The sequence below is a fragment of the Panthera leo genome, chromosome B2 (assembly GCF_018350215.1).
Source record: "Panthera leo isolate Ple1 chromosome B2, P.leo_Ple1_pat1.1, whole genome shotgun sequence".
Lineage (NCBI taxonomy): Eukaryota > Metazoa > Chordata > Mammalia > Carnivora > Felidae > Panthera > Panthera leo.
In genome coordinates this window covers 34,229,266-34,253,951 of record NC_056683.1, presented here as the reverse complement: position 1 = coordinate 34,253,951, position 24,686 = coordinate 34,229,266, and the positions used below count along the sequence as shown (strand labels likewise).

General features: G+C 37.8%; 1 protein-coding gene across 1 annotated transcript in view; it reads left to right on the top strand.

The window, feature by feature from the left end:
* Positions 1-24,686, top strand: part of SRPK1 (SRSF protein kinase 1) — an 80,814-nt gene that overhangs the window by 42,010 nt on the left and 14,118 nt on the right. Inside the window, 10 exon segments of the mRNA XM_042938556.1 lie at positions 5,108-5,226; positions 6,611-6,719; positions 7,660-7,747; positions 8,777-8,864; positions 13,141-13,247; positions 14,101-14,266; positions 15,774-15,799; positions 16,226-16,439; positions 16,816-17,235; positions 17,605-17,705. Of these exon segments, the coding sequence (XP_042794490.1) occupies positions 5,108-5,226; positions 6,611-6,719; positions 7,660-7,747; positions 8,777-8,864; positions 13,141-13,247; positions 14,101-14,266; positions 15,774-15,799; positions 16,226-16,439; positions 16,816-17,235; positions 17,605-17,705 (1,438 nt within the window).

Below are 24,686 nucleotides of genomic sequence, written 5' to 3'. Positions count from 1 at the left end.
ATTTAGTGGGTTACTAATAGACTTGGTTAAAAAAAAAAAAAAAAAAAAAAAAGGCAGGGGATGGGAAGTTCACGTAGTCCATTCATGTAAATATGTAAGTTCCTGAAATGTTTAAGTAAAAACTCATAAGTAGCATATTCTTCATGGCAATTATCAATATATAGTATTTGCTCACAAAGACAGTAAGTTTTTGTTTGGCACTTTGTTTTTACTATATATTTGGGTGATTAGTGATTGGGGTGAAGGATGGTTAGGAATGAGAATTATACCAGGAATGGAATCTGAATTGAAAGGATCCTTAGAAATGGCAGCAGGGGACACCTGGTTGGCTCAGTTAGTTAAGCATCCGCCTCTTGGTTTCGGCAACTGTCACACTTTTCCAGTACTTTCTGCCTTCTTCATAGATTTTTGCCTTGGCTTCATTCTGTATTCTGGCCAAGTATATTCTTATTTCTAACATTATTGCTCTTTTGATCAGGTTACAAATTATTTGACTCTTTTGAAATCATACTGCTATTAAAATTTTATCTGTTGTCTGTTTCAATTTATTCGAGATTTTGTAAATGTATTGGGTTAAATTTTATATGCTTTAAAGTGCTGACATAATTTCTTTCTTCTGAACATGAATAGCAAATATTTGAGACATGAAGTGTAGGTATAAAGAGTTTAAAGGCACAGACTGAAATTATTTTAGAACTCTCCTTTTTTTTGTTCCAGGAAGAATGGGTTTCAGTTCCTAATATTAATAAGCTGAAATTTCTTTCTGTAACATTTCTTCCGATTTTTTTTTCTTTTAACACCCATCATCAATAAAAGTTAACAGTGATTCTGAATTCTTTAATCATGTCATCATCCTCCTTATCTATTAGTAACTGTCTCTGTTTCCTCAAAATTTCTTTTTTTGTTTTTTTGTTTTTTGTCTTTTTATGACAGAGACTTTTTTCAGTTGTTTGATATTCCTTGAGGGACATCATATGTAAAAAGTATGGGATTAGTAAAACATCGGCAGTTTGAGAAAGCCAAGATGATGCAAGGATCAGAAGGAAACTTAAAACTATAAATAGTATCCTTAAGGTAAAAGATTACAGTGCATCATTGAAACTGTTCAGGAGTCTGTAAAAAAGGAACATTAAGAGCAAAAAAGGGGCACCTGGCTGGCTCAGCTGGTAGAGCTTAAGCTTCTTTTTTGTTTGTTTAATTTTTTTAAAACGTTTATTTCTTTTTTGAGAGATAAGAGAGCATGAGCAGGGGAGGAGCAGAGAGAGAGGGAGTCAGAATCTGAAGCAGGCTCCAGGCTCTGAGCTGTCAGCACAGATCTCAGCATGGGGCTCGAACTCACGAACTGCGAGATCATGACCTGAGCTGAAGTTGGACACTTAACCGACTGAGCCACCCAGGCGCCCCTAGAGCATATGATTCTTGATCTCAGGGTCATGAGTTCAAACCCCACAGAGTTTACTTTAATAAAAAAAACAAAAAAAGACCAAAGTTTAGGAAATTAAAAATATGGTAGAAATGTAACAGACAACACAAGTTAGAAGGATAAGTGTTGAAAATAGAACAACAAGATCTAAAGAGATAGAAAATGTAAGGAAATTAATGTAGTAAGCCAGAGGGTCCCGCATCTGGGGTGAAAAAAAAAGAGTTCCAGAGAGAATAGACAGAGGATTAAATTCACTTTGAAATATAGGAAACTTTCTCAGAACTAAATGAATCTCTACTTTGTAAGTACTGATACAGAAAGTACTTAGCAAGTTAGATTTTCAAAAAGCCATTCAGGAAATTTCAGAATATGGGAATTAAAGAGCAAATTCTTGGGGTGCCCGGATGGCTCAGTTGGTTGAGCATCTGACTTTGGCTCAGGTCATGATCTCTCATCCATGGGTTCGAGCCCCACATCGGGCTCTATGCTGACAGCTCAGAGCCTAGAGCCTGCTTTGAATTCTGTGTCTCCCTCTCTCTCTGCCCTTCCCCTGCTTGCATTCTGTCTCTGTCTTTCAAAAAAATAAAATTAAAAACGTTTAAAAAATAAAATTTAAAAAAATAGAAAATTCTTTAAAAATAAGATTTCTTCCTTCCAGGGAGAAAAAACAATCCCTGTTTGGAGACTCAGAAATGGGAAGGCATTGATTGGATTTGTCAGCACCACTGAAAGCTAGAAGGCAACGGAGCATTTATTTTTTACTCAGACTGGCAGTCAAGAGTGAGGATAAAATAATAGGAGAGATCTTAATAAATTTACCTCCCATGCACACATTCTTCAGAAATTACCAATAATATGCACTATGGAAATGAAGACGTAAATCAAGACAGAGGAAGACTCTGGGACTGAAGGAACAGGACATCTGCCTCAGAGAGATGACTGAACATTAAGACGTTCTCTATTTGAAATTAATGCTTATATATAAATTTAGCATATTTTTAAAATGATATTTAAAAGTTAAAGTAGGATTTTTTTCTTAGGTGATCTCTTTCTGTATTGTTTTAGAATAAGAAGAGAGTTTCTTCTGTGTCAACACATGTCTCAGGGTAGAGTCTTGCATTTCTCATTGTGACTTGCAGTCTATAATTCAATCATAAATCCTTTAACTGGGAATGCTATTTAATGTACAGTTTTATAACTAAAAACTTCTGTTCACAAATGTATTTGCTTCCAAGAATATTCAAATCTTTAAAAAACAATTTTTAACATAACGAATCCCATGATATTTGTAGAATTCTAATATTCCAGCATTTTTATGTCTGGTTTTCACTTATACCTCAGTACTTCTCAAATTTTTCACAATTTTCGTTCTTCTTAAAATCATATAGTAATTTTTGTTCGTTTGTTTTTTGCTTTTTGTTTTTGTTTTTAAGTAGGCTCCACTTCCAGTGTGGAGCCCACTGCAAGGCTTGAACTCATGACCTTGAGATCAGGAATCAGACACTTACTTATCTGACTGAGCCAACCAGGCACCCCAGTCAAATTGTAATTTTAATTGCAAAAGGCAACAAGTTTGAAATTAGAGATCTGTTGTAGAAATTCATTTTGATCTGAATTTTAGGAATATTCATTCAGACTCATTATTTCTATCTAGGAAGTTGGGCCGGGTAGTTCTTAATTAAGTTTTCCAAAGACACGTTTTCACTAAAAATGAACACATTGAATCATGTAGTTTTATAGCTGCTCTGTGTTCCTGGAAGACCAAAAGTGTCAAGAAGTGAGGCAGGTTGGAAAGGTCACCAAAAATCTAATCTGAATCATTAAGTGTTGCTTGCCAAGGTATGTCTTCTGTCTCAATAGCCCATATAACTGGTTTTGCTATTAAAATTTTTTTGTTGTTGGGGCACCTGGGTGGCTCAGTCGGTTAAGCATCTGACTTCAGCTCGGGTCATGATCTCATGGTTCATGAGTTCTAGCCCTGTGTCAGGCTCTGACAGCTCGGAGCTTGGAGCCTGCTTTGGGTTCTGTGTCTCCCTTGCTCTCTGCCCCTCCCCTGCTCATTCTCTGTCTCTTAAAAATAAATAATAAACATTAAGAAACTTTTTTACTACGTGGCAATGAGAAAGAATGAAATATGGCCCTTTGTAGCCACGTGGATGGAACTGGAGAGTGTGATGCTAAGTGAAATAAGCCATACAGATACCATATGGTTTCACTCTTATGTGGATCCTGAGAAACTTAACAGGAACCCGTGGAGGAGGGGAAGGAAAAAAAAAAAAAGAGGTTAGAGTGGAAGAGAGCCAAAGCATAAGAGACTCTTAAAAACTGAGAACAAACTGAGGGTTGATGGGGGGGTGGGAGGGAGGAGAGGGTGGGTGATGGGTATCGAGGAGGACACCTTTTGGGATGAGCGCTGGGTGTTGTATGGAAACCAATTTGATAATAAATTTCATATATTGAAAAAAAATAAAAATTAAAATTAAAAAAGAAACTTTTTAATAATAAAAACATAAATTTTTTTTTGTTGTTTTGAAAAGAGAATCTGATGAAACAGATTGATAAAAAGGTAAATAAAATATTGAAAATGGGGGTTAAAATTCCTTTTCCTGCAGCTACTGGAAGGAATGTTTTGTACCTTACTTATTTTGTTTAAAGCTTTATTATTTATTTATTATTTATTATTATTAGCAGGTAGCTAATAAGTGTCAGCCTGAGTGTAAATCTAAGTCTTTTTGCCTCCGAACCTTTCAGTGCACAGAAATTTTGATATAACTAATTGATTGGCATGTAGAGGAAGGAATTAGTAAAATTTTTTAAATTTTTAATGAGAGACCATTTTTACCTATCAAAGAAGCTAAGTTTTCCAAACCTGGTAATACTTAAGTACCAGAAGCCCATATATGTGAGGAGATATAATTCAGTTACAACCCCTTTAGAAAAGTCTTAAATAATAATCCTAAAAGCCAGTTATGGCCACAGACTGGAAAGAAGTAGTTTAAAATCTTAATTTGTTCAGAGTAGCAGTGTTTTAAAACAAAGTAATTATTTTCCAATTTTTCAATATTTATCATGTTATTTTTATAAATAGGGAGAATGTTTTTATCCTTACCTGGTAGTTTAACTTTAGGGAAATAATTCTAAATGCAGAATAAAGATTATCCAAAAATTACTCATTGGCTTTATTTTTAGTGGTAAAAAATTAGAAACAAGGTTAAATGTCCAGCTGAGTGAGCAGAACGTGCCAAAGTAAGTGGTGATATGTCTAAGGGAAATATGTGGATTTAAGAGATTGCATAGGAATAAAGAGAAAAGTTTATAATAGGAAAAGCAGGATACAAATTTGTATAGTGTGTGATTATAGATACATATTTTCATAAAAATACAGGAAAATATTGAAAGAAAATGTAATTTTATTGGCAATTTTCTTTGGATATTGAGTCTCAGGTAATTTTTTCCCTTTGTACTTGTGTTTCCCAGATTTTATTTAATCATGTACTGACTTTTTATATAAAAAGTATTATTTTCCTAACATAAGATAAAGTGATAGTTAATATTTTCGTAGGCCACCACTAGATAGTGTTCTGTTTATATTATCTGTTAAGTGGGGAGACATTTTGATAATGCCATTTTCTTAATGTCTATTTTATTCTGTCCGTATGGAATGAACATGTTTGTGTGTCTTAGATCTGAAACTCAGCACCGAGGCTCTGCTCCCCACTCGGAAAGTGATCTACCAGAGCAGGAAGAGGAGATTCTGGGATCTGATGATGATGAGCAGGAAGATCCCAATGATTATTGTAAAGGTAAGGCCTTTGATAAGAACACACCAAGTAAGACATACTCATGAGTATATGTAATTTCTCACTTGAATGTTGGGTCTGTCAGTGTAAGCTGTTTTGATGCTTTCTGCTTATCGCATCCTTTTCTCTAAGTATAAGAAATAATATTTCCTCTCAGTTCAATTTAATTTATTAAAACTTGATTTTATGTTAAATCTGTTTTTACCCTTCTTTCTCCTTCAAAATGATAGTGCATATTTACCTTAGAAAATTTCCGAAATATATTAAAAAGAAAATAAAAACTGTCTGTGATGCTGTATCACCCAGAAATAACCAATGATGAGATTTGGTATACAGGCTTTTCAAAAAACCTTTTCATTACTTTTTTCTCATAGTAATGCTTGCTAAGGTAAGTTAAACTGGAATTATAGATACTTAAACTGTGTCATAAAGCTTTTTTGTTTCTTTATGAGACTTTCTACGATTCTGGGTGGCAAGTTACAACAGAATGTATCTTACCATCTAGGAGAACATAGTTTGTGTTATTCTCAGCAAGCAAAGATACATGTAAAATACCTTGATTCCTGCCACTGTTGGCAGCCTTTTCAGGCCTTCCTGGTTTTTATTTTGTTTAAGGGAGCAAACTCTCTATTTTCCCTTTCTTTCTTTCTTTCTTTCTTTCTTTTCTTTTTCTTTCTCTTTCTCTTTCTTTCTTTCTTTCTTTTAATGTTAAATGGAATTCTTTTTTTTTTTTTTTTTTTAAGTTTAAGGGTTGTTTTTTTTTTTTTTTTTTAATTTTGAGAGAGAGAGCATGCACAAGCAAGGAAGGGGCAGACAGAGAGAGAGAGAGAGAGAGAGAGAGAGAGAGAGAGAAGTCAGTGCAGAGCCAGACATGGGGCTCGAACTCCTGAACTGAGGTCATGAGATCATGACCTGAACTGAAATCAAGAGTCAGACACTTAACTGAGCCACCCAGGTGCTCCTAAATAGATGGAATTCATTAATCTCCTTCATAAAAGAACATCCTGAGACTGAAACTATAAATATGTTTTATTTTAAACATTCATATATTTAGATAAATCTATTGGATTATTGAGGGCCAAGAATATTGTGATATGTAACCTTGTTTTTGTTTGACAGTGACTTATTTTTTTAAGTAGCTATTGGTTGTTCAACAAAGCATCACTTGCTTACTCTAAATCATTAGTCTTACTTGCGAAGATGTTTTTCTGTAACATGAGTTTAGTAGGTGGCTGTGTGTGTCAGACTTACAATTTTCTTCTCAATTTGTTACATAGAGAAACCATTTTTATTTGATAAACTGTGTATAGATGTTGAAAATGGATTATGAGATACCTTTTCCTTCTTACTGCTTAAGTGACTGTTTCCCCCCTGTTGTTTCTTCCAGGAGGTTATCATCTTGTGAAAATCGGAGATCTATTCAATGGGAGATATCACGTGATCCGAAAGTTGGGCTGGGGACACTTTTCAACAGTGTGGTTATCATGGGATATTCAGTAAGTTGTAGTGGTCCTGCAAAAGAATTAGTTAAGTGATGCCTAAGTGTTTTTGTCTGATTTTCCAGAGATGATCCAGCCTTCAGTCTAGCTCTAGACCAATTTCTTGGTCAGAATTTTGTTGTTGATAATCTTTATATTATTGGGCAAATTTGTCTTTTCCTCTGGTGAAGAAGCATGTTAGGGGCAAAATTAGTGTCCATAAGGCACTTGGAACTCAGAAACTCAAACATTACAAAAACTCCATAAAAGTATGGTATGTAAATTCATAGGGTTTTGTTTTGTTTGTCTTTTACTGGATTTAAATTTTTAGATGATGTCCTAGACCAACCTATGTGAAATTATTTTCTTATATTTTGTTTTGATAAGAGATTTGCTCGACTGTACAGTCCAAAATTTTTCCTATATAAAAATCACAGGTAATTAACATTGGAGGTTTACCTACAAGTGTATGGTCTGTCTTTGATGGGACAGTATTTGAGATCTGTGCACTTTATTTATTTTTTTATCAGTTCGGTTTCACCCAAGTATTTCTTTTGGCTTCTTATAGGAAAGTGTTACAGGTTTTAACCTTTGAGGTTTTGACATGCAGATATGTAAAATACTTCTGGTTTAATGGGGTTTTCCCCCTTATTTATTCCCATTTCATGGTTTTACTTGGATTCAAGGAGACATTGAGAAGGTAGACTTTAACTTAGAGAAAATGTATGGTGACTGACATTACCCAAAAACGGATTTTCTTCCTCCTGTAAATGAAATCTGGCCAGTTAGTGCCATCCATTAACAGGTACACGTGATCCCATAGAAATAGCCTGTGTTTAAGTACAGGGAGACATGGAATCCGTATTTGTACTTTTATTGCCTCGTAGTTATGACTGAATCTTACCTTCCTAAAGTAAGGATAGGGCATTCGTCTTAACTGCCTGTGTTTGCTTCTTAGGGGGAAGAAGTTTGTGGCAATGAAAGTAGTTAAAAGTGCTGAACATTATACTGAAACAGCACTAGATGAAATCCGGTTGCTGAAATCAGTGAGTATGAGATCATATGTGTGAACTGCAAAGCATCATAAAGTTATATTAAATTAAGACATAAAGTTCCAGTATCCTTAAAGAGGTAGAGGAAGATGAAGTATACCTTCTGTGCATGTGGTACTGGAAGTGGTGGAATACGCTGTGATGGGAATTTTCTGTATGTAAACACTGAAAAAAACTTTCAAACAAACAAAAATGTTTATTGAGCATGTTTTATTTGCCAGACAGCACCAAAAAATGTTTTACTTTCCTACTATGGTTAAAAGTTGTGTGAATAAGTTTATAACATCTGTTTTAAAATGTTATAAACTATATATAATATAAAATAAGCATTTTATTAATTCCCTTAATATCTGAAAACGTAAGTAAATTTTATTTAAAAAACTTCTGGGTTTTGCTAGAAATTAGGAAGCTGTCATTGTAGTAGAAGGAGCTTAAACTCCAAAAACCTGGGCTTTAAGACCAGCCCTAGTCTAGTATATCCTCCCTCTCATCACTTCATTTCTTCTGAGCCTTAGAGTTTTCATTTGTAAAATGAGCATGTTAGACCCGGAGAGCTCTAAGAGAGTAATTTTCAAAGTGCCAGTCTGACAAGATAAGGAGCTTGTGCCCCAAAATAAATCAATGTACTGTTTGCTTCCTTCATTGAGAAAGGTTTTTTATGGGGCAGAGAAGGTCAGCTGAATGAACAGTGTGATGAATGTTGTGGTTGGTTTACATCCTGTAAAGTCTCCTTAATTCCTCATGGCCTGATAACCAGTGATTAATTTGGGAGGTACACTTTTAGTAGAAAAATGGTTGAATTAGAGCAACAGTCTATGTTGGTGGTATTTCCTTTTGTTAACTGTTTATTTCTTTGTCTATTTGAGCTATTAAAATTTTAGTATGTTTTTCTCATAGATTTGTATGAGGCCTTTCTTGGGAGTAATTAATCCATTGTTACATGTGCTGCGGGTATTCCCTCCCCAACTATTTGGATTATTTCCATGCTTTTCCTTTTGCTAAATACTGTCTTTCTCACTTCAGGTTCGTAACTCAGACCCTAATGATCCGAATAGAGAAATGGTTGTTCAGCTACTAGATGACTTTAAAATATCAGGAGTTAACGGAACACGTATCCTTTTAAGAACCTGTTTGAAAATAAATCATGAAATAACCTATCTCTAAGAAAGGAACCAGATTTAATAAATAGCATTCGTCTCTTTCCTCAAGGCAAAGTACAAGCAAACTACTTAGTTTTATTGTAAGCTTCTGAACATAGATGTGAATCATGTTTATCTTTATATGTTATGATTTTTCAGAGTATTGCTTTAGGCTTTTTCCCCTTTACAGGCAAATTAAACCAACAAAAACTTGTTTGGTTTTTTTAATGTTTGTTTATTTTTGAGAGAGAGCGAGACAGAGTGCAAATGGGAGAGGGACAGAGAGAGAAGAGAGGGAGACACAGAAATCGGAAGCAGGCTCCAGGCTCTGAGCTGTCAACACAGAGCCTGACATGGGGCTCAAACTCAAGAACTGTGACATATGACTGAAGTCAGATGCTTAACCAGCTCAACCACCCAGGTGCCCCAAAAGAAAACCTTTTTTAAAAAATAGCCTTGTATTAGTAAAGGTTCTATAAGTTTTATCAATTAGCACAGAAATTTTAGTGGAAGTAATTTTTCATGATAAACACTGGGTAAAGAAAAATTTAACACATTTTGTTATCTCCCAGCCTTCAACAGGGAAGAGGCTGTGCATGGGTTATGCTTAGAATCTAAACAGGTATGTGATCACATTCTGTCATGATGAAAAAACTGACTTGTTTAATGTTTTTATCTGGATTCTTAGAATTTTTAGAGTTGGAAGGAACCTTAGCTGATTTTTCTCTTACGTAAGTTCATATCAGAGTGACATACACCGAGTTAATTAAGAGGCGTTGCAACAGCCATGCTTATGAGGACCTGTCAGATTTTTCAGAATAAAAGATGTAGAATCTCACTTGGATTGGAGAGTCTAAAACTACCTGTTCATAAACTATTTAAAAATGTAAAAGGAAAGACATTTCATACCTCTCATTTCTCCTATACCTCTGCATATTTAGCTTCTGTTAACACACATTATTAATTGCCAGTTATGGCCTTTATTAAGGAGGTGGGCTACATATGGTTCTGTATTATGTGGACTATGGTAAGAGATTTGAACAGAGAAGCAAGAAGAGAGAATAAGAGAACAGGTGATAATGTGAAAAGATTTTTATCTGTCATTCTGAATTCAGTTGTAAGTTAGTCCCTTTGAGAAGTACAAATCACATACCCCTGATCTCTGAAGGAGACTGCTCCAAGAATCATCCATTTTAAAACAGGGTCTTGTGTCTATTGCAGTCACTTTGTAGACGGTTTACTCTGTGTGTATATGCGTTTTGTTTTAACTGTTGAAATCTTAGTGGATTTGAATTTCAAGTTCCAAGATGCTTTCCGGATGTTACCAGATGGTTTCTCTGTACTTTTACGCACTGAGTCCCTGTTTTATTTATTTCTCTTTGTCCTTAGCCCGTTTTCTCTCTGCCCTTCCTCCTACTTGTCTCCCAGCTGTCTTGGCTACTGCATTATTTGCTGCTACTAGAGATTGACAAGGATAAAATTCAGAATGCTGAGTTAAGGGTTAATGGGTTGCTATTCTCCTGCCCCTCATCTCTGCTTACCACACAGACATGCCTGCATGGAGCTGTGTATCTGTATTTTTCTTTGCATCTGAGCGTCTCCAGAGCACTGCCCTTTCTCATACTGAAATATAAGGGCCCTGAACTGGAAAGTTAATCATGTAGACTTCGGGATACTTGGATCATTCTACTTCCCTGAGTAGTAAGGAGAGAGGAATGATTAAAGAGGGTCAGCGAGTCTGTATATACTATTGACATTACCCAATGAGTATCAGTTATGGTCATCTATGTGACCTGCTATGTCTTTAGGATACTTCTTTTTTCTAGTATGGATTTTCCTTCTTTCCCTAGCTCCTCTTACTTAAATCTAACTCTTCTTAGTTTTCAGCCCTCTTTTTTTTTTTTTTTTTTACACCATCTCCTCAAGAAACTTTTTCATGTATCCTTTTTTCCAGTTTTTTTGTTTGTTTCTTTCTTTCTTAAGTTTTTAAATATTCGGTCTTTTTTATATCACTGCTTACAAATTAAAATACCATTGTCCGGGTTGCCTGGGTGACTCAGTCGGTTGAACGTCCGACTTAGGCTCAGGTGCTGATCTTATGGTTCGTGGGTTCAAGCCCCACATCTGGCTCTGTGCTGAACACTTGCTCAGAGCCTGGAAGTCTGCTTCAGATTCTGTGTCCCTTTCTCTCCCTGCCCCTCCCCTGCTCACACTGTGTCTCACTCTGTCATCTAAATAAATGTCAAAACAAAACAAAAAAAACATTGTCATGGGTGCCTGGGTGGCTCAGTCAGTTGAGTGTCCAACTCTTGATTTCTAATCAGGTCATGATCCTGGGGTCATGGGATTAAGCCCCACATAGGGCTCTGCACTGAGTGTCAAACCTGCTTGGAATTCTCTGTCTCTCTCTCTCTCTCTCTCTCTCTCTCTCTCTCTTTTTCTTTCTCTCTTTCCCTCTCCCTCCATCCCTCTCCCTGGCTTGTTTGTTCTCTGTCTCTCTCACTCAAAAAATACATATACCATTGTCAAATTGCAATACTTCTCTCAACAAATCAAAGATTGAAACTAGGGGGTGCCTGGGGTGGCTCAGTTGGTTAAGCCTTTGACCCTTGATCTCAGCTCAGGTCTTGATCATCTCAGAGTTGTGAGTTCAAGCCCTGTGTTGGGCTCTTCACTGGGCCTAAAGCCTACTTAAAATAATAAAATAAAAAGATTGAAACTAGGAACATAAGAGAATAATTTAAAAATCTGTTTTTCTGGATTTTTTTAAAGCAGTCTACATTTTTAAAAATCCTGATTTGGATTTTGTATATACAAAAGTAGAGTAGTTTAATGAATGTCCACAAACCCATTACCCACTTTAGGAGTTACCAACTCATCGCCAATCTTATTTTGTCTCTACCTCCTACTAATTTTGTGGCCAACCTTAGATACATTATTTTATCCATAATAATTTTAAAGCTTATTTCTTTATTTTGAGAGAAAGAGGAAGAGAGAGAACGAGCACGAGCAGGGGAGGGGGACAGAGAGAATCCCAAGCAGGCTTTGCACTGTCAGTGCAGAGCCTGATGCGAGGCTCAAACCCACGAACCTTGAGATCGTGACCTGAGCTGAAGTTGGATACTTACTGGACCGAGCTACCCAGGTGCCCCCATAACTGCATTTTTAAAAATGTTTTCAGGGGTGCCTGGGTGGCTCAGTCGGTTAAGCGGCCGACTTCGGCTCAGGTCATGATCTCACACTCCGTGAGTTTGAGCCCCGCGTCGGGCTCTGTGCTGACAGCTCAGAGCCTGGAGCCTGTTTCGGATTCTGTGTCTCCCTCTCTCTGACCCTCCCCCGTTCATGCTCTGTCTCTCTCTGTCTCAAAAATAAATAAACGTTAAAAAAAAAATTAAAAAAAAAAAAATGTTTTCAGCTTGACCGGTGGCATCCTCTTGAGGTCAAGACATGTTCCTCTTGACGTATTCCATTACTGTTGTCACAGCAAGGTTTCCAGGTTCACACAGGATTTGGCCATTTCTTTAAGGAGCCCAGGTTTTCCTTCAGTAAAGAATCTTATTTAAAGGAAGAGTCTGGGCACTAGGTCATTATGACATACGTATAGCTCAACTTTCCCATATGTAGAAACTTCTAGAGGTACAAGGTAGCAACTAAGTCCCAGCAGTGCCCTGCACACTACTGGCTCAAAGAATTATTCCTGCTGTGATGATTGGGATGTGTGTACGTAATGAGAACACACGGTGGCGCTAGAATCAAGATCAGTTTTGTGAACTACAGAGCATAAAGCAAGTCAGTTTCCTACTTTTAAAAACTGTTGGCATTCACATTTTTTTAGGTTAAGTTTTGGTACATTATCTCCTGCAGTTAAAGCAGAAGTTATTTTTCCTTGCTTTGAGGCTGTGAGAGTAAAAGTTGTTACCCTGGACATTAGTTTTTACATCAGGGAAAAGGCAACAACTTAAGCCTAGTGTGTTTCACTTTTACTACTCAGTGTTTTAATGTGCATAGTTTTATCGATAACCAGCCCCCCACCCCCCCCCAGAGTTTTCCATTTCTTGGATGTTTTGAGTAACTAAAGCATTAAACAATCTTTGGAATTCAGAATATTAACAGCTAGATATTTTTTTAGTCATATTCTATAACTTTTTTACTAAAAGAACAATACAGTAACAATTTCATTGGGATGGGACACATTTTATCTTGCTTCTTCTTTTGTGCTTCCTTTTTCCTTCCTTAACAAATTCCTAGATATCTGCATGGTGTTTGAAGTTTTAGGGCATCATCTGCTCAAGTGGATCATCAAGTCCAATTATCAAGGGCTCCCACTGCCTTGTGTCAAAAAAATTATTCAACAAGTATGTATCTTAGTATTTTCTCTGTGGTGATTGTTTTATATTCTTAAAGTGTCAGGAGTTTTCTATATCCAATAGAGTTTTTATTTTAAAAACTAAGGATTTTTTTAATTGCTAAAATTAAGTGTTTTATTCAGTCCCTAGTGTTTATTCTGTGTTTAAATGTTTTAGCAATAACCCATTTCTCCCAGATTCATCTCCTATAATAGTCATTAGAGGGCAAGCTGTGTTCAGTGACTGATTTTGAAAATTTGAAAGTTCTGGTTGCAAATATTGATTATGTATTAATAGAAAATTGCTATGTCAAATTATTACTGTCTCTTTATATAACATTCAAGGGCATTTTCTAATATTTTAAATAACTCTCAATATATAGTAAAGAAGTTCACTCTCAGGCAAATATTAATACTTCAAGGGGCAAATAATTTGTTTGGATAATGTGTTTTTGTGGAAAGAGCTCCAAACTAGGAATCAAAAGACCTCAGTTCTTTATCAACAAGGAAATGTGAATTAAGAGATATCTAAATCTCTTTCATCACCCAAATTTTAACACTCAAAGGGCATATTGACTTTTATTCTTGGTCTTTGTGTACTTCTTTAAATACCTCCAAATAGAATTAGCTTTTTAACACTTGAAACTTTTTATTATAAATAAACACTGACCTTTGTTCATAGTTTACAAGTAATCTTTCTGGGGAAGTTTCTTTGTGCCTTATTAAAAATGCTTTATTCTCTGTTGAAAACTACCATATTGTTTTTATATCTTTATTTTTTTAAATGTTGTATTGTGATTTCTTCCTTCTCCAGAAAGACTTGTATTCTGTGTTTGCAAGTCTACTGCTCTATTCCCATCCAGGTGTTACAGGGTCTGGATTATTTACACACCAAGTGCCGTATCATCCACACTGACATTAAACCAGAAAACATCTTGTTGTCAGTGAATGAGCAGTACATCCGAAGATTGGCTGCAGAAGCAACAGAGTGGCAGCGATCTGGAGCTCCTCCACCCTCTGGATCTGCGGGTATGTTTTCTTTGAGGACTTTGGTCTCATTAGAAGTTAAGAGAAGTTCCTAGTTTTGTTCTATTACCAGTAGTTAAGTAAGGCACCACGCATTCCTTTAACGATAATATATGGTAAGTATTTATGTGTAAGAAATAATCTCAGCCTTCAAAAGACTTTTTTAATTCTCAGTATCACTCTCCTGTAGAAAGAAGTCTAGAGATTGTGTCTTCTAGGTACAGATATTTTGTATACTTTAAAAGCTAATTCATGTTCTTGTTTTAAAATGTTTTCCCTTGTGATTCAGTGGCCATTTTTTATGTGTTTACCTCTTACCATGACAATACATGCTTGCTTATAGACCAGTGATCTGTGCAGGGGCAAGATAACTTTGCTATCAAGAACTTGAGTTTAGGCATTGGAGTGGACAGACCTGGTTTGAGTCCTGGGCTTCATCATTGGCTTGGGTGCCCTGAGCGAGTTCTTGACTTCCTTTTCCCTCTTGGCAGGAGTTCTTAGGATTAGTTCCATGTGAAAGCATTTAGTAGGGTGCCACACAGTATTATGTGCTAATTAAATGATGACTATGATTATGATGATTTTTTTGCCATTTGGGGTATAGATTTTAATATTAGCAGTTTTATTATATTTGAGGAACTTTTAGTTTTGAGGAAATTTAAGCTGAATTATCAGTTAACATAGGCTTTCTTTAAAAAGATAGACTAAAGAAGGGGGAAATGAGAAGTTAATTGATGGGCGTAGAGTTTCATTTTTCCAAAATGGAAAAGTTCCAGTAATATTGCACAACAATGTGAATATAATTAACACTATTGAACTGTACACTTAAGAATAGTTAAGAGGGAAATTTTACCTTGTGTGGCTTCTTAAAAAAAATTTTTTTTTTTTAATAATATTTTTGAGAGAGAGACAGAGTGTGAGCTGGGGAGGGGCAGAGAGAGGGAGACACAGAATCTGAAGCAGGCTACAGGCTCCGAGCGGTCAGCACAGAGCTGGATGTGGGGCTCGAACCCATGAACCGTGAGATCATGACCTGAGCCAAAGTCAGACACTTAACTAAGCCACCCACGTACCCCTTCCAAAAAAATTTTTAAGATTCTACCTCCCACCTAAGCTAAACTAATATCCATAATATGCTGTATAACTCTAGCTCTTGGTGCTGTGCTCCTTTTAAAACAGACCAGTGCCAAGGGGAAGAATTAGAGATGGGAGTCCTGGATGGGGGTAAGGGGGTAGGTAGTTGCCTGTCATTTTCTATTTTAAACATACATGGGAATGAGATTTTTGCAGCAGTAATAATGGAAAACCAGAAATGGGGACTTGGATTTTATCTGGAGAAGAATTTAATTTATTTAAGCTTATTTTAAGTTTGTCAACTTTTATATGCATTATTTTTTTTAAAAATGGTACTTCTACCAAAGTTGCTTTATAACAGCAGTGTCCTTGACAGCATAAACTTATGTTGCCTGCCAAATACCAGGATTCTTACTTGATTTTCTTTTCTTTTCAGTCAGTACTGCGCCCCAGCCTAAACCAGTAAGTATAAGGTGTTTCTATGTTTAATTCTGATCTGTGGGCAGTGGGTAGGGATTTTTCTGTTAGAGATCACGGTTTGTTTAGAGTTTGAAAAACAAAGAAAATATTCCTGCGCTTCTATAATTTTTTCCAATAAATTCCCATGCATCTTTAACAAGTTTGTACTGGTGAGGCTTCTACGGACTTGAGTGTGCCTGAGAGTAAGCCAGCCCCACAGACTGATCAGAGGACCAAGATTTATTGTTAATTTTGTTTTTATTTGGTTTCATAAGAGTATCCACATTGTTTACGTTAATGAGAAACTTAAGTGCTATGTTAGGGAAAGAGTGAAATTTAATTAGGAAATATTAAAGTTAACAGTTATCTCCAACTGGGGGTAATGGATTAGCCACCTGAAGGCTTTATCTGTTTGTAATCTCCGCCCAGGCTGACAAAATGTCAAAGAATAAGAAGAAGAAATTGAAGAAGAAGCAGAAGCGCCAGGCAGAATTACTAGAGAAGCGAATGCAGGAAATTGAGGAAATGGAGAAAGAGTCGGGCCCTGGGCAAAAAAGACCAAACAAGCAAGAAGAATCAGAGAGTCCTGTTGAAAGACCCTTGAAAGAGAACCCACCTAATAAAATGACCCAAGAAAAACTTGGTATAAATAGAGCATACACAAAAATTTACTTTAACATTAATTTATCATTGTTCTATAATATAGTGGTTTCATGCATAAAACACATCTCTGGGGGTGTCCTTATACAGTAAGAGTACAGAACTTTCATAAATGGTAGGCAGGTAATATTCAAATGTAATTTCTGACTTTTCTATGGAAATGCAACATAGACTTCATTTTGCAATTGAGTAAGGATAAGAAGATCTTTGTCCTTCCATAAATAGGTTTTAGATGTTCAGTCATGTTTTTATGTCACCCTGTATAAGTTCTAGAAAACGTTTTAATCTTATGGAGAAATTTTTTTGTTCTTTCACTCATACACATACACATACATCCTTTTTGTCTGTTTGTTCCTTAGAAGAGTCAAGTACCATTAACCAGGATCAGACACATATGGAACGTGGTGTAGAGGGTGGTGCAGCAGAGATTAATTGCAATGGAGTAATTGAAATCGTTAATTATACTGAGAACAATAATAAAGAAACATTGAGGCTTAAAGAGGATCTACATAATGCTAATGACTGTGATGTCCAAAATTTGAAGCAGGAACCTAGTTTCCTAAGCTCCCAAAATGGAGACAGCAGCACATCTCAAGAAACAGACTCTTGTACACCTATAACCTCTGAGGTGTCAGATACCATGATGTGCCAGTCTTCACCAAATGTAGACCAGTCATTCAGTGAACAGGACATCAACCAGCTTCAAGAAAGCATTCGGGCAGAGATACCCTGTGAAGATGAGCAAGAACAAGAACAAAATGGACCATTGGACAACAAAGGTACCTGTGCAGACATTCTTCCCCAGTACCCTTCCCTGAATAGCATATTCATGAATTTCTAAACTTACAGTACCATTGTTTTTATGCATAAAGCTTTATGGCAGGCACCAGGTTACCTTCCGTGTGTAAATTTTTAGCTAATTTTGAACTGTATTGGTCAATGTAGTGGATGCACAGCATTTTGTTGCCCTGAAGGCAGAGGTAGGTTTTAATTCCATAAACTGAGGATGTTGTTCTTTTTATCTTAGAAAATTTAGAGTGTAGGTTGCCAGTCAAGGGCCCGAGTATATTACTTCAGAGAGTTTTATTAGTCTTTGGGTATTTCTGTGTTCACTAACCAGTGTTACTGATGATGCCTATTGTCTATAGGAAAATCCACTGCTGGAAATTTTCTTGTTAATCCCCTTGAGCCAAAAAATGCAGAAAAGCTCCAGGTGAAAATTGCCGATCTTGGAAATGCCTGCTGGGTGGTAAGTTAAACTTCTCTTAGTGCTGTGTGGTGTTTGTTTGAATTTTTTTTTTAATGTTTATTTTTGAGAGAGAGAAAAACAGAGCATGAGCGGGAGAGGGGCAGAGACAGAGGGAGACACAGAATCCAAAGCAGGCTCCAGGCTCTGAGCTCTCAGCTGTCAGCCCAGAGCCTGACATGGGGCTTGAATTCACGAACCGTGAGATCATGACCTGAGCCAAAGTTGGACTCTTAATCGACTGAGCCACCCAGGTGCCTCCTTAATGCTATGTTTTGAATAGCATTGACTAGACTATTTTGAATAGTGACTATGAGTGAATGAGAATTTGGACTTTAATTGTGCTAAGGAAGAAAATATCTGTAGTTCTGTACCCAGGTTGCCAGTTAACATTTTGGTGCATATTTTTTCACTTTTTTCTTAACCTTTTATTACGGAAAAGTTCAAATATATTTACAAAAGTAGAGAGAATGGTATAATAAAACAGTCTCCACTCCCACTCCAGGTACCTGTCACCCCGATTCAGTAATGTTCACTACTGGCCAATCTTGTTTTATCTGAATTTTTACCCACTTTCAGACTCACAACCCTTACGTTCATACTTCCCCCTTATTTTCAAAATTGGCATCTAACTTATTAATTGTAACCTTTGAATGCACCTAACATATTTTGGACACTTTTCTTTGTTAACCAGATATTTGCATCAAATTCAGTTGGTTGTGTAGTTTTCCCTAATGTACTGTAGTTTCTACACATCTTTGATAGCTCTTTGTGGTGAGCATCTTCGCTCTTCAATCTTTTTGTGGTTGTCCTTAGGTTGTGTGCCACACATAAAATTGCTATGTCAAAGTTGGGGCTCTTTTTTAAAGAGTGTTTTTGTTTTTGTTTTTTTTAATTTTTAATTAATTGGTTTATTTACTTTTGAGAGGGAAGGAGGGAGAGAGAATCCCATGAGGTACAGAGAGAGGGGGAAAGACAGAGAGAGTATGGAGCCCAGAGCAGGACTTGAGCTCACGTGATGTGGGGCTCAAACTAAGAACTAACAAACCGTGAGATCATGACCTGTGCCAGAGTCAGATGCTTAAATGACTGAGCCACCCAGGCATCCCTTAAAGGGGTTTTGGTGTATATAGTGTCATGTTGGGTTTTTTGTTTGTTTGTTTTTAAGGGTTTTTTTTTTTTTTTAAGGTTTTATTTTTATTAATTTTTTAAAAATATTTTTTTTATTTTTGAGACAGACAGAGACAGAGCATGAGCAGGGAAGGGGCAGAGAGAGAGTGAGACACAGAATCTGAAGCAGGCTCCAGGCTCTGAGCTGTCAGCACAGAGCCCGACACAGGGCTCGAACTCACGAACCGCGAGATCATGACCTGAGCCGAAGTTGGACGCTTAACCGACTGAGCCACCCAGGCGCCCCAAGGTTTTATTTATTTTTGAGGGAGAGAGCTCACACGTGTGTGTGCATATGCACAAGTGGGGGAGGGGCAGAGAGGAGGGACAGGATCTGAAGCAGGCTCTGCTGTCAGCACAGAGCCAGATTCAGGGCTCAAACCTATAAACTGTGAGATCATGATCTGAGCCGAAGTGAGATCACTGAGCCACCTAGGCAGCCCTATACTGTCATGTTAATATAGTTGTTTACCCAGTTAAGAATTTGAGGGAGGGCATTATTTTAATGGATAGCTTATAAAAATCTACAGTAGAATGCTTTGTGCATAAATGACATGTACTTGGAGCCATATACTGTGTAAACAGGAACATTGAAGATTCTTGAGGCAAAAACTATGTGTGGTTGAAACCACTTTCATAGATTTATTTATTTATTTATTTATTTATTTATTTATTTATTTAATACTTCAAATTTCCTGTGGTATCCTGTACCCAATGGTTCATACTCTAGGAGGATATCACTTCTAGAATATTATGATAACCTTTGAGAAAAAAGTGAAGTCAAGCTTAGCACTGACCGGTAAGAATGGGGAAAAGCTTTTCACAGAATGAGAATTACTCCACATACCTCTGTCTGGTCCACGCCCCCAAGGCTTCACCTGGATGGCTGCAGTAGCCTCCTGGCTCTCCATGCCTGTGCCCCCTACACACTGTTGTCAACACAGCCATCAGAGCGATCCTTTTAAATGTGAGCCCCGGAGGCTCTTTTCAGAACCTTGCAGTGACTTCCCTCAAAATGAATGCCAAAGTCTTTACCAGGTCCCGCACACCACCAAGCCAAAAACACTTATCTTCCTTCTGCCTGGAATTCTCTTCCCAAGATCATATGTACAACTCACTCCCTCATTTTCTTCAAGTTCCTATTCAGTTGTCATCAGGGAGCTCTATCTATCCCTGAACACCTAACATAATTAGCAGACCACCACTCTCCAAACCCATACCACCTTCATTGTATTAATTCATGTATTTTCTCTTTCTGCCTTTCCCCACTCAATTTTTTTTCTCCATAGCACTTCTCACGCATAGTCTGATTCTATATAGTTGTTTGCTTAATATTCCTCTCCCTAAACATATGTCCCATCACAACAGGTTTGTTCACTGCTGTATCTATAGCACTTAGAACAGAACCTGGTACATAGGAAGTGCTCAATAAATACTGCAGTAAATGAATTGTAAAAAACACATTGGCTGTGTCACAAATATCGCATGGTACGAACATCAAATGCTTGTCAGTTTCTGCCCACACTATATTCAAGTTTCTGTGCTTTTGTGTTTAGAACACCTTCCTCCATAATTGTCTCACCCATTTGGTGCACTGTTCTTTATTCTGATACAATTTTTCCTGTCACTTTTGCTACCACAGGTATTCTTTTTTCTTTTGCATGTCTTTTCTCTTTTGTTAAAGTGTCTCTGTGCTAAGACGACTTTGCAGTCTTTTCATCCATTCACTCTTTCAGCAAAGGTACTGGCACGTGCTCTGAGCTGGCTACTAGGATGCAGCGGTGAGCTAGACACAGGCGTCTTGCCCTGCTGGGTCCTGCTCAGATCTCACACCTTACTGATCTCTGCAGCAGAGCAGAGATTTAATATGATTTTCAGATAGCTTGATTTCTAAAATATTCGTGTCAGTTATGCATGTGTATAATTTAGATGTTAATTCAAAAATCTGCCCCTTCCCTTTGCCAAATTTTTCTCCCTGTGCGACAGTATTTACCTTTATATCGCTAATAAATAACTTGGCTGTATTGCTCCCAATTTTTTTCTTTTTCAATTTTAGGCATTATTTCTTCCCTCTGGAAAATAGGACTTACGTATCACCACTGCAACCACCCACCATGTTCCAGATTTAATAGGATTTTGGCTAGTTAATTGTTCCGTGTTTACATTATTGGGACTCTAATTCTATCAAGCATAAATTCTACTGATTCCTTTTCCCTTTCTGCCTAACACTGTGTTTCATTTGCTTAGTCATCTTTGCACTACTTATTGCCCCACACTTCCACCCAGTGGTATAAATACATATACTTTAATGCATACAGATACCTCAGGCACTCTTTCAACTTCTTGCTGAAGAGCTCTAGCTTGGAACCTGGAGACTTCTTCTGTGTTCACCTGTTGGATTGCCTTGTAGGCCTGCTGCATTAGTGTCTTTTGGATTTCCTTTCACCATCATCCGGGAGATCATTATTACTCTCTTTCTGTCTCCCCGATCTTTTTTTTAAGTAGGTTCCATATACAATGTGGGGCTCAAACTCACCTCCTTGAGATTAATACTCTACTGACTGAGCAAGCTAGGCACCCCTCACTGATCTTTCTTGGTTTACTCCATCTTTTTGGTTTTTAGTTTTTGTTTGTTTGTGGGTTTTGTTTCATTTTGTTTGGGGAGTACATGCAACTTGCAGTAGCTTCCTAAGAAAGGGTGTGTGAAACTGGGAGGGGACACCTTGTATGTTTGCTAGTGTCTCTCCTGCTTTCACAGTCAGTTGGCTGCATGTGAAGTTTTAGGTCGAACATAATTTTCCCTTGGAATGTTTGTCTTGCTCCATTATCTTCTAGTTCCAGGACTAGTTGCTGCTGAAGACCAACACCATTCTAATTCTTGATCCCTTGTATGAAACCTTTTTCCCTGTGAAAGTCTGTAGGGTCGTTATTTCACACTGTTGTGCTGGGTCTGTTTTTATACTAAGAACTTGGTATGTACTTTTCATATTGAAACTCTAGTTCTTTGGTTTTGTCTGTCTACAGTCTGTCTTGTCTTCTCCTTGGTCTCTCTTCTCTAGCTCTGAAATCTTATTCAAATGTTAGACCTCCAAGGCAGGTCCTGTCGTACCTTTCTCTCCTATTTTCTGTCATTTTCTTTTTGCTTTATTTTCTGGGAGATTTCTCAACTAGTTATTATAAGCTTTATTTTTTCTCATTTCTCCTATTATATTTTTACTTTTCAAGAGTTCTTGGTTCTCTGATTATCTGTTAGAGGATATAGTTTATTATCCTATTATTGACATTTTCTTCTTCCTGTGTGTTGTCTGTTGCCTTCTTTCTGCAGGAAAATGGGGGGTTCAACATGCAGTTACACAATCACTTAATTTCCTTGTTTTCAGAACGGTACTCTCTCCTCAACTGTGTGGAGCATCTTCCAGAGACCCCATTTTACCCATTTAGAGAAAACCTCCAAATGATCTGTCTGGCCAGGGAAGGGGCTGTTAGATTGCACTATGCCCTGTTCTCTGGAGCCCTGTTTCTTTTAATTTTTTTTAATGTTTTTGTTTTGTTTTTTGAGAGAGAGTGTGTGTGTGTGTGAGCGGGGGAGGGGCAGACAGAGAGGGAGACACAATGTGAAACAGGCTCCAGGCTCCAAGCTGTTAGCACAGAGCCCCATTATGGGGCTCAAACTCACGAACTGCGAGATCATGACCGGAGCCGAAGTCGGACGACCAACTGAGCCACCACAGGTACCCCTGGAGCCCTATTTGTTTAAAGGATGTTTTAAAGCAGTGTTTCTGGTTTAATCCCACCTAACACTGCCCAACTCTGAGCCTTGAGGGGATATACATCACAGCGCTTCTCAGCTTTCACCTGCGGCTTATTCTGTTTTCTTGGATCCACTAAGACATTTACCAATGATCTGTTCCATCTTGTAAGTTTTATCGCTCTAACTTCTTTGCCATTCTCTCTGTCAGTTTATGCTTTAAAAATTAACACTGGAGGGGCACCTGGGTGGCTCAGTCATTTGGGCATCTGACTTCGGCTCAGGTCATGATCTCACAGTTTGTGAGTTCGAGCCCCACGTCAGGCTCTGTGCCGACAGCTCAAAGCCTGGAACCTGCTTTGGAGTCTGTGTCTCCCTCTCTCTGCCCCTCCCCTGCTCACACTCTGTGTGTGTGTCTCTCTCAAAAGTAAACATTAAAGAGAATTTTTTTAACAAATAAATAAAAATTAACACTGGATTCTCTACTAAGTGGAGTTTTAGGAGTGAGTGGATATGTGTTTGTATTTGATCCACTTGATTCTTGACCTCATTTATCATTTACACCATCTTTTTAAGGCACTAATGAGGCACAAGGAGTAAAAGACAAGTCCCTTGAGCAGCATGTCCATTTTTCTAAATGTCTCACTGGACCCAATCCTAAAATGCGTGTGTGTGTAAAGGCTTTCCCATACCAAGCAATTCTTGGGGCACCAGGCTGAGAATTCAACTCAATTCTGACACTACCAGGAGATCAATGAGATTCCACAGGTAAAGCGCTCAGTCCCACAAGACCTCCTTCCACTTCAGATGCCACTTGCAAGCCCAAGTTACCTGTGCTTCTGACCAACCGGCTACAAATTGGAAGCTTAACCAGCCCCTCCAAGTCAGGATGCCGGTCACAAGTCCTGGTTGTTACCTGTACTTCTGACCAACTGGCTATAGGTGAGAGGTTCCCTCAGCCCCCTCCTTGGGTTTGACTGACGTGCTAGAATGGCTGACAGAGCTCAGAAAAAACATTTACTTCACTACATTACCGGTTTATTACAAAGGATATAACAACCAGAGGAAAAGAGATGCATAGATGCTTGTGTCCTCAGCTTGGGGCCTGCCCCAGTACATATGGAAGCATTCTGGTTCCCCAGAGTGGAATCTACCCAAACCCACCCCTCCTTTTGGAGGAAGCTTCATTACATAGACGTGATTGATTAACTCATTGACCATCGGTGATTGTTCAGTCTCTAGCCCCTCTCCCCTCCCCAGAAATCAGAGGGTAGGATTCCCTCTATTCATGGTCAGTTCCTCTAGCAACCAGCCCCCATCCTTAGGTGCTCTCCAAAAGTCAGCTCATTAACATAAACTCAATTGCAGTGGAAAGGGGCTTCTTATGAATAATAAGACACCCATTTTACCTCTACAGCTCTGAAGGGTTTTCTGGAACTGAGGACAAGAGACCATATATAACAAATATGCTATTACTCTTACTGCTCAGGGAATTCCAAGAATTTGGGGAGTTGTGAGCCGAGAAGAGTGGAGGAAGACCAAATGTATATGAGAAATACATTTTGAATCACCAGTACACATGAATGACCAAATATAAATGTGTCTTATAAATTACAGCATCGCAGTTGCCTGCAGTACATCCCACTTCAGACTCCGTCTCTGAACCCATTGTCTTCTAAAACCACTTCCCAAAGTCTCTCCACCTTGTTTTCATCAGCAGACAGCTGTCCCTCTGCCACTAATAAGTTCCTTTTGGCTCTTCCTTACTGTCTCTCACACATAGCCACTGAATTTTTGAGTTCTGCTTATTCTTTCTGTGGCCATCCTTGGGTTTACTTTTCCCTCTCCTATTTCCACAACCAGTGATTTTCATTACTAAGCCTAAATCTGGCCACCAACCAGAAGCAATGGTGTCCTTAGATGTCCTGTCAGTCTTCTTACAGTCTTCTTACTCTCTTGTGCGCTAACACTCAGTGGTGCCAGATGAAATCCAAACTCTAACCTAGCAAATTAGCCGTTGGCTTCAGCAGATGTCTTTCTGTGCCTTTATTGGTGATGCTCTCTCT